The sequence below is a fragment of the Rhamphochromis longiceps genome, linkage group LG15, assembly GCF_057381845.1.
Source record: "Rhamphochromis longiceps isolate RC_006_pf linkage group LG15, R_longiceps_female_GT1.1, whole genome shotgun sequence".
Taxonomy (NCBI): Eukaryota; Metazoa; Chordata; class Actinopteri; order Cichliformes; family Cichlidae; genus Rhamphochromis; species Rhamphochromis longiceps.
Genome location: NC_140571.1, coordinates 37,486,457 through 37,506,654, shown reverse-complemented (window position 1 = coordinate 37,506,654; position 20,198 = coordinate 37,486,457). Strand labels below are relative to the sequence as shown.

At 38.2% G+C, this 20,198-nt stretch overlaps 2 protein-coding genes and 1 long non-coding RNA gene across 3 annotated transcripts in view; 1 reads left to right on the top strand and 2 right to left on the bottom strand.

The window, feature by feature from the left end:
• Positions 1-20,198, bottom strand: part of LOC146653113 (uncharacterized) — a 172,703-nt gene that overhangs the window by 92,926 nt on the left and 59,579 nt on the right. The gene's annotated exons all lie outside the window — the stretch shown is intronic.
• LOC146653119 (uncharacterized) overlaps positions 1-20,198 on the bottom strand; it is a 250,949-nt gene that overhangs the window by 226,381 nt on the left and 4,370 nt on the right. The gene's annotated exons all lie outside the window — the stretch shown is intronic.
• On the top strand, positions 337-19,195 carry LOC146653120 (FYN-binding protein 1). The gene is made up of 16 exons (XM_085382201.1): positions 337-434; positions 6,050-6,692; positions 7,531-7,645; positions 8,113-8,168; positions 8,318-8,355; positions 8,659-8,693; positions 9,184-9,283; positions 9,400-9,562; positions 11,457-11,604; positions 11,728-11,744; positions 12,099-12,159; positions 12,368-12,410; positions 12,547-12,709; positions 14,388-14,421; positions 16,283-16,320; positions 16,432-19,195. Exons 1-16 carry the CDS (start codon positions 432-434, stop codon positions 16,455-16,457), a joined length of 1,683 nt encoding a protein of 560 aa, XP_085238327.1. The 5' UTR covers positions 337-431; the 3' UTR covers positions 16,458-19,195.

Sequence of the window (20,198 nt, the reverse complement as noted above, 5' to 3'; positions counted from 1 at the left end):
TTCAACATCTCTTCGTCTTATCTAAATAAGGTTATTTTATTCTTTCCTGCCCTAATTAATTTGCTTTTCTTCACTTCATGCGCTCGCACATAATCAAACACAAAGAGTAGATCAACAAAAGCACACAGTGAGATTAATGCCACACTTAGTAAGGCCCGGTTGGATGTTGTTGTGCACATTATGATAAGGCTGACCTTTCAGGGCGAAATGAAACAAAGTGGTGCGCCTATTATTTTCTGCTCTTATTCTTATGTTGTGTCACTATCAGTCACCCTCTTGCCCACACTGAATTGCAGAGCATTTCCTCATTCGCAGTAAGCTCAGTGTGGTTGTGCGTGCAGCAGCACACACAGCTACATCGGCCTGGATACTGGTGTTACTACTAGACATGGAACGTTTTGACCACTAATAAACTATCACTGAAGGAAAAGATGGTAAGGCATTCTTATTTATTCTTTTTTTGAATGTACTAATGATGGACTAATTAGGAAGTCCTCCACTGAAGCTTACACAATCCTCTTCAGGCGCTGTGTGTTTAACTCTGACCATTTCCTCCTGACCACCAAGAGGTTTATGAATAACTAGACTTTTGTAGAAGGAACCTCAGCAGGTATTATTGTAACACTACAGGTCTAACCTCAGTTTCTATGTATCCTCCACTTAGAACAAATGTACTTTTATAACTGAACCATCTTTAAAACGTTCAAGTTTTGTAACACAATATCCACAAAACATGACAAGTACAGTTTGGCACAGTTTTTCTAAACAGCGTTTATTGGATCAGTTTCACAGGGGAAAAAAGGGGAAGTTGAAGAGAGGAAAAAAAGAAATGTTCATGGTCAAGCGGATGAAAGCAAGTTTTATTACAAGGCTGTTGCTGGTTAATGATTCACACTAAACTTTATGGCTACCTATTTTCTAATGTATCCGAATGTTAAGCACCCTAAGGCTTTTTGTTAGACAAAAAAAAAAGAGTCATAGTCATAGGTTATGAACTCTTTTAGGAAAGGATTTTATTCTTCCATCACTTTTCTTGTTTCTTTTTTACTCATCAGCAGGGAGTATTAACCCTGGCCACTCTGATTTTACACATTAGTATAATTCTTGGGCTTCATGGGTGACTGAAAAGCTGAACTGGGGATAAAATAAATCAAGACATTTTACTTGTGAATGGTGTGGCCTTTAAACTGGACGTCATTGCAGACAATTGGTAATTATTTAAAAAAAAAAACAAAAAAAAAACTTGGTTTTACCCTGACCATAAGAATGAAATTTGCAGTAGCATATGTATTTTTAACTGTCTTGTTTGTTACAGTAGAGTTACAGTAGTACTGTTTTCTCATTAGGACCTGAGTGCAGCACACCTGCACAAGCAGTCTGTGGTTTTTAAAATAATCTAGTTAACTGTGTCAGCCTGTGTTTGCTCTGCAGCAGGCGCGCGCTGACTGAAAGTGTGCGAGCATGTGAGTGTTTCTTTTTTTTTTTTTGTGGTTTGGAGGGAAAGTTTTTTGTCTGCTTCCTTTGTTCCCTGTAACAAAAGCGATGCTGCCGCCCCGAACTGCGAACGGAGCTTGCAGCTTATTGGTGCAGGAGTGACAGCAGCATGCGTTTCTATGGTAACCGGGTGCAGGATGCTAGCTGAGGTATGGAGGTGTGTGGTTGCGAGCACTTCCTGCTCTTCAGCTACTTTTTGACTTTGCACAGCTCACAGCCTGAACGAGTGACACTGAGTGATGGTGTGATTCGTTTATTGTTTTTATTTTGTCAACAGCTGAGATATTCATTCCTCATGTTTCACAGCTTCCGTTTCGATTGTATCTCCCTTACGGTTCTTTTGATGCTGTGAGCATTTTGAAAGGCCGGGTTACTGGGAAATAAGATTTAAATCTCAATGTGACTTTTCACCTGAATAAATAAAGGATGATAATAATAATAATGATCTCTAAAATGTTTCTCTCTCTATTTCCGCTTCTACCATCCAGCACTACGCAACCTCTCTTGATTTACTTCATAAGGATTCATTTAAAAACCCCAATGTCTACAAAATATTTTAAATATAAGCTTCACAGAGATGCTAATTATTATCCATTGTTTCATCCATATGAAACATTTTTTAAGAATAACATGACTAAACGTAAAATGCATAAAATGCATAAAAATCTTGAGGTTATAGGGGAAAAATAATATATTTATTTTAATTTTCTCATCTGTTTACTTGGAAATATTAATTAAATAATTAATATTAGTTTGCAGTTCTGTCCATTTTCATTTTCAGCCATTTGGAAATATTCAAATGCAGTGGATGTCTAGTTAAAACTGCCAGTATGATAGCAACCAGCTAGCAGCAGTGCGTTGTGGTTCACAGAGCGATCAGACGGGAAATGACCTCTGAAAAGCTGATTAAGCGTTGGGAGATCCGTGCTCAGTCACCAGCAAAGCAAAGCAAAACACCCTGTCATGCACAGATGAAGCGCATGCCAGTAACTTCTAGAAACTCGTGCACCAGGGTCACAGGTGCAAACCTCTCTGTCATCAAGGTGCTTTCCTGCAAGTCATATGATTGTTTTTGTGAGCTCTGGAAAACGTGCCAGTACCTTCCTCCTCTGTCCCTTGGCTTAAGCCTTTTTGCACCCCTACTTGGCTCATAAACATCTTACACAAAAGGTGAGCAACAACATGTCACATGTTGAAGACTGTCTGCCTTGGTGTGAGTGTTCTGTTCACGTAGAAAGAGACAACAGTAAGTACAACGTATTTATGTAGTATCCCAAAGTGCTTTACAGAGGTATCAATAAAAACGAACTTGTGCAAGGTTAACATGAACACACATGTAATGAATGTTTCAATGGCTCTTCAATGGCATGTGTGGCATAATGGTGCAAAGCATAAAAAAGCGGCTCCACCTTAAACAGTTCTGTAAAAAACGAGTAAATAAATAAATAACTTATTGGACAGTTGTAACCAAGATGAACTTGTACCAGAATGATGAGGAAAAGTATGAAGAAAGGGAGAAACAGATCATGATCCAAAGCATTATGTGTCAAACAGAACCATACTCTCTGCTCAGCTTAAGCCAAATGCTGCAGAAGCAATCAGAAAGCACCTCACTGTGAAAATAGATAATGACCCAAACCAAGCAACAAGAGTTTCTTGAGGCCAATTAAAGAATATTCTTCAATGGCCAAGTAAGTCACATGATCTCCACCGAATAGTGCATGCTTTTCTATTATTGAATACAAAACTGAAAGCAGAGAGACCCTCAAACAAGCAGCAGCTAAAGGCAGGTGCAGTAAAGGACTAGTAGAGCAACTCAATGGAAAAAACAGCATTTGGTGAGTTGTTCTTTCATGCAAGCATTCAAAGGAGTATATTTTATATATATGTTTAAATTGATGTTAGTTCACTAAAATGTGAAGGCTGTGCATAAAAGTGACTGTCAGTCTCAAACAGCTCATGCTAAATTTGTGATCAGTCATCAGTTCAGTGACATCTTTGTTCTTTGATTTATAATCCACTGCAGTGGTGTACAGAAGCTACAACTACAATAAAATGTGTCTTCGTCCCAAATGTCACGGAGAGCGCCGTCCTCCTAGTTCTCAGTCTGGTCCCTTCCTCACTCGCCATGCTGACTTTTAAAATACAAAGACAAAATGAAAGCCTCGGCTAACAGCTTCAAGATGGGGCATTAATCAGTGAGTGATGTTGCAGTGATCAGGCTATGAGTAATGTACTTTTTAATTTTTCTTTTCTTATTGTTGTCAGAGCGATTAACAACATTAGTTTAACGAATAGTTTACACAGCACACGTTTAACTTGCATAAGTTCCCTCAGATCTGCAGATCTTGAGGTACAGTTTCCAAGAAGAAGTAAGCAGCTCCCTTCGTGACTGCCTTTTTCAGTGCAGGTGTCACGCATGACATCACATCCCGTGTTTGTAACACTAAATGTCTGATTAATGCTTGATAGTACATCAGTGAGATCTACTCACACTCACAAGATCTACTAAAAATGATTGAAAAACAACTTTGGAGAAAGATATTCTGATGTTTACGGGGTTTTTTCTCACTCAGTGGAAGCCCTCACTGGAGTCAGCAGTGTCTTGATATGTCTTGGCTTTACTTTTAGGGAGCAGTGAGGTCATCCACCTTTATAAATAGTCTACTGCCAGCTTGCTAGAGAACATGTGAAATACTCTAAACTGAACTGAATAAAGTGATGCAGCAGAGTAATTTACGATTTCCAACTCATTCCTTTTAAAAATGGACATTCACCAGCACACATAAATAAACGTTTACATTGATACATATATTTGTACATATATTTATTATTATTTTCAGATGTAGCCATTCTTGTATTTTGCTTGTTTACATTATTGTATTTTGCACAACTCTGTTGCTTGTGAAGCTCGCACACAAGAATTTCACTCACATGTGCTGTACCAATGTACCTGCACATGTGATGTGACAATAAAAGTGATTTGATTTGATTTGATTTGATCCCCAGCAGGTTATATGAGGTCATGTGGCCCGCTGCATGTGGAGCAGACGAGGCTGAGAACTAAAGCTTTTGGAGTAACGGTGGACTCGCTCCCATTGAACTCCCACTAAAAACTTTGTTGTTGTGAAGCACTTTGCAATATTTATCTTCAGTCATCTTAAGTCATAATTTCATTTGTACTTACTTACTTAGAATAGCTGCAAGATGTGCAGTTTAGGTCTCAATACATCACCATTAAAATGACTTTAACCAGTAATGTGTTTGAGGAAGTGTTGATCCAAACAAATCTGCTCGGATTATGCTGCCATGATTGTCATAATAGGTTATTTTGCAGCATTGCAGGGAAACAAACAGATTACAAATATGGACAAAACAAAGCGCTGGTATCAGACTTGGTTTTGGCACTGATAACTTTATTTTAAAATGCACAATTGCAAATTGGTCCACAGTTTTGATGTGAACCAGTCCTATCCTATCTTCAGTCATCCGCAAAACCGCAACAACATTTTTCCAAAGTTTAAGCTTTGGAAAAATGGATTTCAAAAAACAAAAAGTCCTGATCAAAGACAACAGACCGAACGAGGTCTCAGCAGGATTTATACGTGATGAACGACATTTTAAAACGACCTCTAGTTCATGCAGGGAAGCAAGAATATGGGTGATGTGGCGTTTGGCTGCTGCATCTAAACCAACCAGAGGACTTAGAAACACGCATGAACAATGAGTTCAAATAATCGAGATGGGAGAAAATAAAAGTTCCAACTTGTTAAATGACAGCAGAGGTTTGATTTGTGCTTCTTAGATGAAATAAATGAGACTGGGTGAGCTCGGAGATCACGTTCAAAATTTAAATTCTTGTCAAAGATTTCAAGGAGGTGATTTGAGGTCGCCGGAGAAGCTAAACACAGCCAAACACAACAAGGTCAGCTGTGATGGTAAAACTGAGGATTATTAATGGTGAAGCACTGAGGCACTACTGTTTATCTTCAATATAGCTGAAGTACGAATTAATGAGCCTGTTAAGATGACCCAAGGGTAAGAAGTAAAACAGCTGGTCCCAGGGTTGAGCCCTCAGTGCATAACATTGTGTTTTATTAGAAGATGCTTTCATTTAGCATATTTCTCAAGAGTGACAAGATTTTTGTTTTCCCCCTGTGTTTACTTTCACCAAAAATCTCGGCAAACAGGACTTTAGCTCACATGCTTTTTAAAAATGCATTTGTGCTGATCTACTTTTTTATTATTATTATTATTATTCTTGACTAACATCTAATAATAATTACTTCTCACATCATTTGGTTCTTTGGTGTTCAGAGTTCACCAAGAAGTTTCAAGTGCTGCAAAGAGAGCTATCAGTTCTGTGAACATCAAAACAAACCAGGAAACAGTGTTGTTGCACGCTGCATTCTCACTTTGTAAAGATAGCGTAGGGGTTTGATGTGTGTGTGTTTGTGTGCGTGGGGGGCATGCCTTGCTCTGTGCTGCGCTGCTAACTTCCTGCTTTACAAGCAGAGCTGCTGCAGTTGAGATTCTGCTCTTGTGTTGTTTTCAGGGGGACAGCGTTGATGTCAAGGCTCTGAGAGCCAAGTTCAACAGCAAATCCAGCACCTCGGATACCAGCAGCCGGGACAGCGGCTCGCCGAAATCTCCTCGACCTGGGTTTGGGAGAGCCATTCTTCCAGTGGCAGAGAGCGAGCTGACACAGAGACTTTCACCCACGATTCCTCCTCATCTGGCTGGCCCAGGCCCGGTGAGACTCCCGAGAATTGAGCCGATGGCGGCTTCGATCCCTCCCAGACCGGGTTCGTTCCCTCGACCGCCTGCCTATGCTGGACTCAGAACCCCCACTCAGCCAACAGATGCTACCAAAGTCAAGCAGACGGGGGAGATGCTACAGAACATGATGCTGAGGCATCAGAAGTCCCCGGTCCCCCCGGTCCCCCAGGTCCCCCAGGTACCCCGACTAGGAGCTGGAAGCTCAGCTCCTGTTCCACCTCCCACCTCTACCCCTCTTCCACTCAGACAGCAGCCTCGACAGAGGAGCGCGGGGGAAGTGACCCCACTGAGGAGGCCTCTGCCCCCTGAAGGACCGATGCCCGTGAAACCTAAAAGACCTCCGACTGTCAACTTGGAGCCGTTTCGGAGGAACAGGAGAGGGCTTCCTCCTGCTCTTCCTGCCCCGAGGACGAGTGATGGTAAGTCTGTCTGGTTCAGGTGTTCAAGTCCCTTAATAAGGTGCGCCATCATATTAAGTTAACACAGTAAGTGAGACCATCTTGACTTGTTTGTGTCTGCTGTACTGTGACTGTGGCTGGTGTATAGTTTATGGTAAAATGGTAAATGGCCTGCATTTGTATAGCGCTATACACTACATTCAGTCATTCACCCATTCACACACACATTCACACACTGGTGATGGCAAGCTACATTGTAGCCACAGCTGCCCTGGGGCGCTCCTAACTGAACTCCCAAAAATACAAATAATAAAATGAATGATGACTAACTTCCTTTGAGCTGCTCAGTTAAGTGGACCTGATGTTCTTCACGCTGTCATGTCCTGTCATGGAGATGGACAGAAACATAACCGTGTCTTTAATTTTCTTGCTACAATGGCTGAAAATGTCAGAATTGTCCAAATCAAATCTAAAAGGGACAACAGCAATCTGCGGTGAGGTAAAGCTCCGAACGTAAATCAAGCATTAAGTCTGATTTATTGGAAAATAAATCAGACTCTTAAAAGGAGGAGAGACTTTTAAAAAGAATCTGTTTTCAAATCTTGTAATGAGACAGATTCTGACACTGACAGTCCTCAGTGTGCTTTGTCAGTGACAAAAATGTGCTAAAAACTTGATTTGTTCAACCACTTTAAAGGAAAAAGCAGAACACTCAAACAGAGCACCAAACATCGCGTGTGTAAAGCAGTAATTTCTGCTGTTTGTGTGATTGCTTTTTGTGGGATTACACTTCTTTCATCCATTTCATTTTGTCATAACGTCATTGTGCAAAGATTTTTTTCTCTGCTACTCTTTGTAGGCTCAGGAAGCAGAAGGATGTCTTTACCTGTAGCACCACCGGCAGTGGTCAGTCCTCCAAAACCTCCACAACGCTCTGACAAACCCAACAGACTGCAGCGGCAGATTGCCTCTGCGTAAGTATTTGGGTTAACACAACGATGATGTGAAGCCCTGTTATGTCTGGTTTTGAGCCTCTTATGTAAGAGGCCCAGTGCTGCTGAACTGATGCAAAGGAAACTGTGTGAAACTCTTAGTGTTTTAAACCAAGTATTATAGGACACCTTAGTTTCAGCTTTCAAATGACTTCATTTACATCTAGTGCGGGCAAGAGATGCTGAAGAATTACGAAGCAGAGGGTTTACCGCTGCTGCAGTCGTGACCCGAGATTAGAAAATATGTGCAAGGATTCGCCTGTTGCACAGCAACACTGTTTCTCAAAATGCATTTTGAACACACCTAAGTATACTTTCAAAGAAAAACCTTATTGACTGGATGATGGTTTTAACAGTCAAATTAAGCTTTTTCCTACTGAGTCAATACAGATGTAACAAAGCACTTGCTGACCAGTAATCAGAGAAACCTGTCTGATTGTCGATTTCAGGGACCTGGACGAAGACGAACAGGATCCCTATGACGATATCGACATTGACAAAAATGGTGAAGACTTGTTTTGTTCTTGAAGCTTCTCTGACACATTGTCTGAGCTATAGTCACTGCTTGGTATTTTTAACATTGTGTTTTCTATTAGAGGACATGCCCTGTTTTCACATATCGGTTTATAATTTATATTTTGCGTTACTTTACAGAGAACTGCAGCGAACACAGTTCACAGTGTGTTGATGGGGTGAGTAAAGAAAAGCAAAAACGAAAAATTTACCACCGTGGAAGTCTCGCTTTGCAAGAACATAGTGCACATTTCCCTGAATCTGTTAATAGACTAGGTTTAAAACCAACATTGCACTCTTAGAAAATAATAAGGCACAAAAAATAAACAGCTCTGATCATTTTTTGATTTAAGCTTTGAAAATCTACAAAAAGGCACTCTTTTATCAGAAGTAATCAGAAGTGCCGCTTTTATCTAATAATCCCGTACAAGATGACTTGTCTTTGCTCTTTACGGGTACAAATAAAAGCTTTTCTCTTGCAGGATGATGACGACGAGGTGTATGAGATGATTGATGAGTAAGTATGAATGTTCTGTCTTCCCCATTAAACCACTGAGTCTCTATTTAATAGAAATGTGGCTGCAGCTGCATGAACAGAAAGCAGTCTACAGTTTCTATTGTTTCTGTTGCTGCTTCTGTTATTTTTGCAACTCATAAGTGATCTGTGGTGCAGTATTTAAGTTACAGTGCAACAAATGGTACCTTGGTACGATATCTACATCTTTATTTATCGTTTACTATAAAGAGTAAGTCACACTCATTTCCTGTGATTCAACATACAGAATTTCCTGTTAAAGCAAAAACATTGTGACAGAATTCAGGCAACGTCTGTCGAAATGTGGGAAGACTGGAGAACTTGAAAAACTTTTTGTGTAAAACGCTTATGTGTGAAACATTTATCTGCCCAGAAAACGAAAAATAAAGGCACCTAACTCAAAATCTGTGAAGGGGGAATTCTTTTAAAAGGTGGCCGGTCTTCGTTTGTTTATTTGATTCTTCTCTTATAGGGAGCAAGAGAAAGCCACCATGAAAGAAGTTAAGAAGAAACAGGAGAAGGACATGAAAGAGATTCAGAAAAAAATGAGTGAGCTCAAGAAGAAATTTCAGGTAAAGACAGGGAGAGAGAAAAGATGACTTTTAAGTTAGCCTGAATGGTTAATGGTTAAGTTATCCTGCTCCGCCTCATCCCTTTGGTGTAAACGTTATATCTTTCCCCCGTGCAGTTACAAGGAGAGATAGAGGTTATTCACACCGCCAAAGTCCGGTACGACTGGAATGGGGAAGGGAAACTGGACCTGAGCGTGCACCAGGGGGACAGCGTGGAGATCCTCCGTGTGACGGGTAACCCGGGAGGCAGATGGTTGGCACGCACTATGAATGGAAACTGTAAGTTTACATTTCAGTCAATCACATAAAGAAAGTCTTTGAATAAATTGACTTGTACCAAAATATCAAAAGAAAAAAGAAAGCAAACAAAGTAGAGACTTCTGCATCAAAGTTTTCCATCTGAAACACTGGTTATTGTCGTCGGTGGTGATATTATCGTAGCTGTGGTTCAGGAGATGAAGCAGGGCGTCTACCAATCGGAAGTCTTGATGGTTTGATCTCCGGCTCCTCCAGTCTGCATATCAAAGTATCCTGGTGCAGAGTGTGTGTGTGAGAATTAGGCAATAATTAGGCTTAGCGTGAAGGACTGTATGAAGGTGTGTGTGACTGGGTAAGTGAGTTGCTTGGTGAGGACCTCTTGGCGTCGTATTTTAGCACAAGGTCCCTCTTTCATGTCAGATTTATTCAGTTTCTTCCTACTGATTTTATTTTTTTTCATTTGTTCATCAAAAAAGCAAAGTAATGCCAGTAACTGACAAATGAAAACTCAAATAATGCAGCTTTCGCATTTTTTCCCCCGAAAGTCGTTAATTACGGTACTTCCTTCTGTAAGATATTTTTTCTGTTCCTTACTTCCTCAAAGGGCTCTGGCAACAACTTTTCACTTTATTTATTTATTTTACTATGTCCTCAAAAATATAAAGTATCTGCAACTGAGCATTTGAGACCATAACGTCTAAAGTATCACAAAGTTACAATGTAAACAAAATGCAGTTAGTGTGACAGAACTTTAGCACATTATGGTGTAAGCGTGCTTATGTAGCAGGAGAGTGATGCTGTTGCTCCCTCTGCACGGATTCATTTAACAATAGTTGAACTCTCATATGGAACTGAGAAACAACTGCTTCCTGTGTTAATGTTAGAAATGCAGACTCTGGATATAAATATACATTCACTGCTCACTTTGTTAGCTACCCCTTTGGATGTGCCTGTGATCTTAGAATATCTTTAATTCTTTGTGAAATTGAGTAGAAATTCAACACGACTCCTTGGAGATTTTGGTGCAGCTGATCCAGATTTGTAGCTGTGCATCTGTAATGTCTCCCATTCAATTACATCCCAAAGGTGCTCTACTGGATTGACATCTACTGACTGTGGAGTCTATCTGAATACAATGAACTAATTGTCATATATTTGAGCTTTGTGACTTGTTCCTGCTGGAAGCACCAAAGAATACTCAGTTGGTACTCAAGATCCCAAACTGTGCCCCCACCATGAAGAGAAGCCTGAGCCATTGATACAATCGATCCATGCTTTCAAGGTGTTTATCCCAAATTCTGATTCTACTACCATAACGTGGCGGCAGAGATCAGGACTCATCATCAGACTAGACTTTTATCCAATCTTCTGTTGTTCAGTTTTGGTGAGCTCGTGTTAATTGTGGCCACAGTTTCCTGTTCTTAGCTGACAGGATTGCCAACCAGTGTGGTCTTCTGCTACTGTACCCCATGTGCTTCAAGGTTTAACATGTTGTGTTGAAAGATGCTCTTCTGCATCCTCTGATTGTCATAAGTGGTTATTTCCATGACTGTTGTGTTTTTATCAGCTCAAAGCAGTCTGGCTATTCCCCTCTGACCTCAATAAGGCATTCTCACCCAGAGGACTGCCATTCACTGGATATTTTCTCTTTTTTGAACCACTATCTGGGAAAATCCTGGCACCAACAACCATGCCATGTTCAAAGACACTTGATTCATCTTTCTTCTAGGATTCTGTGCTGTGGCTATTTAGCATAAATCTAGTTTTATTAAGTAATAAAATAAGTAATACTCATCTAATATACAGATCAGATTCTGGGTATTAGATGATTATGTGTGGCTAATACGTATCGTATAATCATGAAATGTCACAATCAAGCCACAGTGCTTCATTTTGTTGTTGCACTTCTCTGCAGATGGATACATCAACAACTCGTGTGTGGATATTGACTATGAAGCAGTGAAGATCAAACACGGGTACAAAAAATCAAACTCACAAGCGTTACCTCCACCACCCCCGGACCCACCACAGATCTTTAATATGGACTCCGACAACAGAGACAGGTGCAGGATAAGAGATTGCTAATTCTGCTGCAGCTTCACATCTGTTCAGTTGAATTTCATTTTCAGTTTTACTCACGTCTCTTCCAACTAAACCCTTGTTTGTATGTTTCCTCTAACTTGCAGCCTGATTCAAGATGAGGGTAAGTGACTGCAGACCACAGTGAAGTGCAAATAACAATCTATGCCAAGTTAAGATGATATAAAAATACAAAAGGATTTTTCTCTTGTATTTTTCTCTAGTGGAAAAATGTATAGGGATATATTTGGTGCCTAATTTGTCTTTTCTAGAACATTTCTATGAGCTACTTGGCAATCTTGCAGTATGCAAGTGATAGCTATGTACTTTTAAAAATTTTTAGTTTTAATGACAAATATTTGAAACAGTTTCTTTCATCAGATAATATTTATTATTATTTCTTATTATGTAGCATTTATTATTTACTATTATTTATTCCTTTTAGCATCTGTTTTATGGACTTTTTTTTGGTTCTCAGATGACTATGATGATGTCCAACCACTACCTGAAGATTTCCCACCTCCGCCACCTGAAATCAGGTATCAGTTAACCCCCAATTAATTTGAAGAAGGCTGAGATATTGATGACTAAGTATTAGTGAATTTTCATCATAAAAATAACTTTTACGTGTGCAGATCTAGTCACTGGTGACATCAGATGGTGTTAAAGAAAAACTAAATTTAACAATGAGAAAATTGATAATGAATTCATTTGTGATTAACTGTTATACCATATTATATTTTTCAGCATAGACCCCAAAGTGGAGAAGGATTTGAAAAAAAAATTTAAGGTAAACCTTTTTAAAAACTTTGCAGAGTGCCATCTGCATTGCAATCAATTCAGATGTTTGTTTGTTTTTTACTCATGCAATGGGAATCGCCCTTTTCATAATTTTTTTTAATTCAACCACTGTGACTGTTTCCCAGTATGATGGACCACTCAGGGTGCTGCACACCATGTTAGTGGATCCTAACTCCATCATAAAGAAACCAGGAGCAAAAGATCTGCCTGTAACACAGGGAGAGATTGTGGATGTCATCCAGCTCACCAACAGCAAGAAAGCTCTGTGTCGCAACAGGTTTGGGAAATGTATGTAAAACCATCAGCATCTCATTCACTTTTGTAATTGTAATTTGTAGAATTTGCAGTTCATTGGTTTAAGAAAACATGAAGTACTCTGGGATTTTGTTTGTTTGTCCTTTTTCAAATATATGATGTCATGAGCTTTTCTTACTGTTCTTTTCATATGTCGTTCATTACGGCCTCTGGAAAAAGAAATAAAATTCCTGTAAAAGATGTACGCATCTTCTAAACCTTTCGCAGAAGAGGCTTTATAATTAAAACATTTCAGCCATTTGTATGTTTATGTGTTTGAACATGGCCCAGATGGAGTCAATGGTGACTTAAAGACAATATTAAAAACAAAGATTAGACAAGAAACTGCTGTGAAGATTATAATAATAATAATAATAATAATAATAATAATAAGAGCATGCTGGAAAAACAAAACAAAACAGTGCAATCATATTCCCAAAAATATTAATTAACTAAATAAAAAATTACCTCAAATGAAAGCCAAATAAAACATTATTTCTAGTAATAATAAAAGGGGATGTCACACAGTTTTAGTTTATTTCTTTATTATTTATAATTATTATAAAATGACATCTTCTCTCTCTACAGCACAGTATTTGCTGAATATGTTGATCTGCTGCTGCTTGATGAAAGATCAGGCCATTGACATTTCTTCCTATATCCTTTCTTGTTGGTTAAACCTGACCCAAATATTACCATAAAACTTAAGATATTTCAATTAAACACAAATTTGTGCCACAGAAAGATAAAGCCAAGAGAACAACAAAGTTACAAGAATTTACTCCTTTATAATCACTGATGTTCAATGAAAGTCTTTAAAACATAGTGTCACAGTCACAGCAAAGAGGGATCCAAATGCAGGATATGCAGACAAAGTATAAAAAAAAATAACTGTTAATTAGACTGACGGTAGAAGTCTATGGACAAAAGAAGCAAAATTCACAGTAACACATAAAAACAGCAAACTCTTAAAGAAACACATGAAGCACACAATTATAACAACAACAACAACAAAAGAAAAGACACTGACAATGACTGTAGGGAGACTAGTGATCTATATGCACTAATGAGGTAATCAGGGAGAATGGAAACACTAGAGTAACAAAACACAGCTGAAGCTAATCAAGGTAATGACAAAGAAAGAAAAATGAAATATAAGACACGGGAGACAAATGCCTACCAAAATAAAAGAGGAAGCGTTATTACACAGCGACAAGGACTTGACAACATGACACAAGAAGATTAAGATTTGACAGGATACAAGAAGATACAGTACTAGTGAGGATGAACTAACATATGCCAATACATGAATGAACTCCACAGAGAACAATCCCTCTAACCTAAGTAAAGATGTACTGGTGGACTTCACCTTGATTTTGAGGTCACGTCACTGGGATTCGAACTCGTTTGAGATTTTTAGTAGCTACACCTACGCTATATAAATTTGAAACTCCTACGTCGGCTCGGTCTCAAGCTATCACATTCACATCGCCTGCCAGCCCAGCAGGGCAACAACAATACCCATCGGCCTTTTAAGTCTTTATGGAGTAATAAAAACACAACACAGATCATTTTTGTGTAGTAATATCAGACAATAATTCAAAAAGTATTTCAATATTTCAAATGATGATAATAAATAGTGATAATTTCTGTGCTGTCTCCTGTTTCACAGATGGTTATGTGTCCAGATCTCTTCTTCTTCCAATGTAAGTGAATCCTCCTGACTTCATATGTGACTGACTATGTCAATGTACTTCCTTAAAGTGTAAAGAAGTAATAAATCACACTAAATGTGTGTTTTTTGAAGATTGTCAAAGATAAAAGCTTAGTGTATGAAATGTATAATATAAGGGTCATTGATGTGCACATCTGTGTGTCCGAGTGCATGATACTGTTTAAAAAGATCTGTTGAAACTAATTTAATCCGATCATTGCATCTAGGAATTTATTATATAAATTCCCATCTTTGAAATTAAAACTAACACTAATGTAGTAGACAGTGTTAGAGGTTTAAATAACATTAATTTAATTGCATTTTTTTTTTTTGCACTTTTTTCGTGCCTCCTGAGTTTTGCAAATATTTTCATTTTATACAGGCTGTTACTTGAACACCTGTATTGAAGGACAAAAGAATTTGAAATTTTATAACTAAACATATTCCTAGTTTTACATTGGTTGCCCCCCGACCTGGCAAGTATATTTGCATGTATACTAGATGTGTGAGGACACACGCTGTCTGTGTGCATGCGAAGCAATGTGCAAGCTAGGACTGTGTCGTTTTTTCATTACAACATGCAGAACAGGAAGTAGAAACCTTTTAAGTGGAATTCAGGTACACACAAATGTGCATAACCACCTAAAAGTTTGATTTCTTCAACTATTTACTGATTTATATAATTATTAATGTATTGCTAAAAGTGCATTAAACTGCACCTCTCCTTTCTTTAGCTTTATATTATTCTGGGTCCTATTAATAGGTTGAGACAGATTCTTCAACATTAGGCAGTCGATCACAGTAACAAATAAGATTGATAACAGGGGAAAGAATAATATCCTCTGGAAGGGGAAACCTCACTTAAAGTGTAGAGTGCCCGTCTAGATGAGCTGATGTTTCCCTTCCCACAGCTTCAGCAGCTTCCACAATGCTTATTATCCACAGCAGATTTCAGGCATTGTCTTTTTCCCCCGATTCCGGCTCCTCTGAGCTTTCACTTTTCTTCTATTCTTCTTGTTTCTGTGTTTATGAAATAGGAGTACATACGAATGAGGATCATTTTATCACATTAAATCGTTTTGTTATCAAGCAAGAGCCAAGATGAAAAATCATAAATAACCATTAAAAAAAATGTAACAAAAGTTATTACAGTTTTGTATTTTCTAATTTGTTTTTAGCTTTATTTATTTATTTATTTTTTAATTTTAACTTAAAAAAAATTTCAGTCTAGCTTCAGTTCATTTCAGGAGCCAGTTTGCTTGTTTCAGTTTAGTTTCAATTGCTTAAAATGTTTAGTTTTGCTTCAGTTTTTATTAGTTTCAGTGTTCGTTTTAATCCTTTATTTAGTGTTTCTGGAGAACAGAAGCAAGAGACAGGAAACCCAGTAAAACACAAAAATCCAATACACACAAACTGCCCATCAAATCCTCATCAGCCAAATGCTAATAATACGTTTTACAAAATGTACAAGTGCTAAAACTAAAGATACTCGCTTCATGTTTTTGTTTTATTTTAGCTTTGTCTTTTTTCTGAAAGTCTAGTTTTTGTTTTTATTTTAGTTGAATAAAATGTTTTTTTCACATGTAGTCTTTGTGAAACTGTCTTTTACAAATCTTATCTAAATATCCAAACCTTGTTTTTGTCTGGGCCTCAGAAGCATATATTATTATTGGAAATCTATTCATGTATTCATAAACTAACATTAAAACTGAAATTATCCACTCAGTTACAAAAAATATGCACGTCACAGCAATGGCTTGTATATAACCATCTTTTCTGCTTTTAACTAGTTTAGTTTAAACCTTGTTGATGAAGCTTATGGAATATCACAAGTTCCAAATATTCTTTTGCAGGGAACAAGACATTTATGATGACGTCGACTATGCAGATGGTAAGTTTCCGTTTTTATACTCTGCAATAAAATCCAGTCAGACTGAGCTTTTGTCATTTGTAATTGAAGTGCAAGTATAAAGGCGCATTTTCTTTCTCTGTTTTGTTTCAGATGTCTACGACAACGATTCTCTGTAACATGATTATTAAAGTGTATCAAACTAAACATACAAGAGAGAAAAGGAAACAAACAAACCAAACATTTTTTAGCTTTATCGAACTATAACCAAAAACTGGATGCTAGAAAATCAAGTAAAGACAGAATCTGTCTGGATACAGATGCTTTATTTGATTGCACAAACTTCAGAAATGTGTTGAAAAGTCACAGGTTTGTAGAGTTTCTGTAGATTTGTTTGTGCTAAGCTGTATAAAAGTTCAAACTTAATCCAACTGTGTAATTATTCAAACTGACAAAATCAAACGATATATCAAACTTAAATATAAATATAATAATTTATAAGGACTTGGGGGTTTTTTGTCCACAAAAGGTCACTCATAATAAGACTGTGTAAACAAACTTACTGTAAACCTTCACTCACCTGCCACTATATTACCTGCTCAACGTATCAACACGTGATGTCACAGAGCTCACTCTACTCAAATGGCCTCCACAGTCACCAGATCTCGGTCCTGTTCATGGACTCACAGACTCACAACATGGATGTGCAGCCAACAAAATCTGCAGTGACACTTGAATCTCTGCCATAAAGAATTAAAAATGGTTTTAAAAACAAAATGTGGGCTGGAACCTTATATTAGTAATGTATAGCTAATAAAGTGGCTGGTGAGTGTAAGTGCACACAGATTGTCGAAGGTCAACAAACTCATCAGTGTTTGTCAAAGTGCTTGTATAGAAAATAAATACACTATTACTGTTGATGTGTGTATTTTTCACCCTCTGAGATAATTTAAATAAAATAGTTTTTATCTGATGATTGATTGTTTTGTTTTGTTTGTTCCTTAATAAAAAATAAAAACAGAGCTCAACTAGTGAAAATGTTTGATTATGTTTAGTCAAATGGGAGTTAAAGTCCTTTCCTGCTGTGGTAAAGTTTATTTTCTAGAAAGACTGAGAGGTTTGCCATCACTAAGGTGAGGACAGCTACACATTATCTGTCTGGGTAGGTTTACATCAAAGCTGAAATAACTCAGCAGTTCTATTCAATTCAATTTCATTTATACAGCTCCAAATCACAACAACAGTCTCAAGGTGCTTTATATTGTAAGGTAGACCCTACAATAATACATACAGAGAAAAACCGCAAAATCAAATGACCCTCTATAAGCAAGCACTTTGGCAACAGTGGGAAGGAAAAACTCCCTTTTAACAGGAAGAAACCTCCAGCAGAACCAGGCTCAGGGAGGGGCGGCCATCTCCCGGGACCGGTTGGGGTGAGAGAAGGAAGACAGGATAAAAAACATGCTGTGAAAGAGAGACAGAGATTAGTAACAAGTATGATTCAATGCAGAGAGGTCTATTAACACAAAGTGAGTGAGGAAAAAGCGCCCAGTGCATCATGGGAATCCCCCAGCAGCCTACACCTATTGCAGCATAACTAAGGGAGGATTCAGGGTCACCAGATCCAGCCCTAACTATATAACTTAGCAAAAAGGAAAGTTTTAAGCCTAATCTTAAAAGTAGAGATAGTGTCTGTCTCCTGAATCCAAACTGGAAGCTGGTTCCACAGAGGAGGGGCCTGAACACTGAAGGCTCTGCCTCCCATTCTACTTTTAAATACTCCAGGAACAACACACAGGCCTTTGTTTCTGTTTCCATCTTGTGGTGAAACCTCTCACCTGCATCCTGCAGAACACTCGAGAAGCGCTTTGCAGACAGAATGAGGTTTATGTCCATCTCGTCTAAAATTATTTTCCTTTCATCCACAGTCATAAACCATAAATATTTATAGATGTTTGCTTTTTATTAAGAAATGCTTAGTTTGTACTGATACTTATTTATTCTTTAAATTAAACCCTCCTAATGCAACAATATTCATAATGCTGAAAAAAAAACTAACAAATATTAAACTGTATTTGAAGTCCTTCAAGTTCTTCCAAAACTGATTTAAAGCTCATCATTTATGTCAACAATGCATGTGTTTAAGCAGAGACACTGAAGAACAACAAAAATATTCAAAATGTCCAAATACTTACAGTCTGGGCTGAATATTTGTTGTTTAGTTTTTAGTTTCTGTCCAAATGCTTCTACCAGTGGCTCTTATTTATTCTTATTTTTATTATCATTTTGTTGGTGCTGGTTGAGACAGAGAAATGTGGAAAGCCCAGTCACAATAAACATACAAACAAATCCCTCCTCATGCTAATAAAATAAAAATACAGCCATATTTTGGAAATCTTTAGAAAACTTAAAGTAAAAATGATAGCACTATTTATGAAGTTAATAACAAACTGAATTTACGTTTTCATCCCCTAAGCCAGCCCGGTGGACTTTAAGACAACCATGATATCAGACTACTAATTTCATGTTTGTTATGTGACGGATGTGTGAAGGCAGGAGAAGGACCCAAAGTGCAGACTCCGGAGAGTAACTCAAAACACAGCTTTAATGCTGAACTCAAAAGGGTAGCAAGGGTAGCAAAACTAGAAATACACTTACACAGACAGAACACACAGCTAGATAAGGGTAGATCACAACACAGACACAGAGAAACACAGGGCTTAAATACACAGAGGGAGCAATCAGGGAATAGGTAACAGGAGGGAAACACAGCTGGGGCAAATCAGGCCTAACGAGACAAAGGAAGCAAAACCAGATACATTAACATCAGACATGGACCTTCAAAATAAAACAGGAAACATAACACAGACTGAACTAAAGACACAGACTCACATGCAGGCACTGCAACAAAGGGAACAAAGACATGGTACCAGGGCAGACAGACACTGACTGGACACGGGGATATAGCAACTAAGGATTACACAGAGACATAAACCATAAGACATAACTCTAACGAAGAAACCAAAGAATAGAAATGATACCGTTTTTCTCAGTCGCTTTGGTGCGTTTCTCAGATCAGAATTGAAATTCTCATAACTATTAGTTCAACCTCCACAACACTCAGTCATTTGTGCACATCATAGTAGCAATTTCTCCTCTCTCTGAACAAACTGCAAATGATTTTGGACATGAATCAGTTGCTTCCATACATTTCCCTGCTGCTTTCTGACATTTCCATTTGCTTATGTCATGTCAGTCAAAAGTAATCATACCTATGGATGCTGAATAGTCGTTCCCAATAAAACTAATAGTCATACATCCATTGCTTGAGTCATCACACACAAAATTGTTGAACTAGTTATCACATGCCAAATATTGGCCATCTGTCAAGCAAATCCTATACCTTTCTGTATCATTGTTCCTGGAAATGTCTCCGAAATTGAACAATTGATCTCAGGTGAATTACAGCTGTCACTCATGAGGAGGCGTGTGAAAGTTTAGTTGTAACCAATGACAAACAACTTGTTCACTGTCAATAATGGATGAATCCTGTGAATCCCCAATTGGCAAGCATATATAAACTGCGCAGGAGCTAGTGTGTACCATTTCTACACTTCTGTGACACAAAATGGAAGGTCAGCACCGTGGAAGAGGGGTGAGGATGGGGGGAGGAAGGGGAAGGGGAAAAGGGAGAAGAGGCAGATATAGGCGGATTCCTAATGAAATAAGGGCTACAATTGTGGACCATGTTGTCAATCACGGCCTCACCATGGAGGAGGCTGGTCGAAGGGTGCAACCCAATATTGGAAGAACTACTGTCAGTTCAATCATTCAAACATTCTGTAGGGAAAACAGGTATGCAAACAGTAATACACTGTACTGTACTGTGCCATCTCAGACACATCACATGTTACTGTACT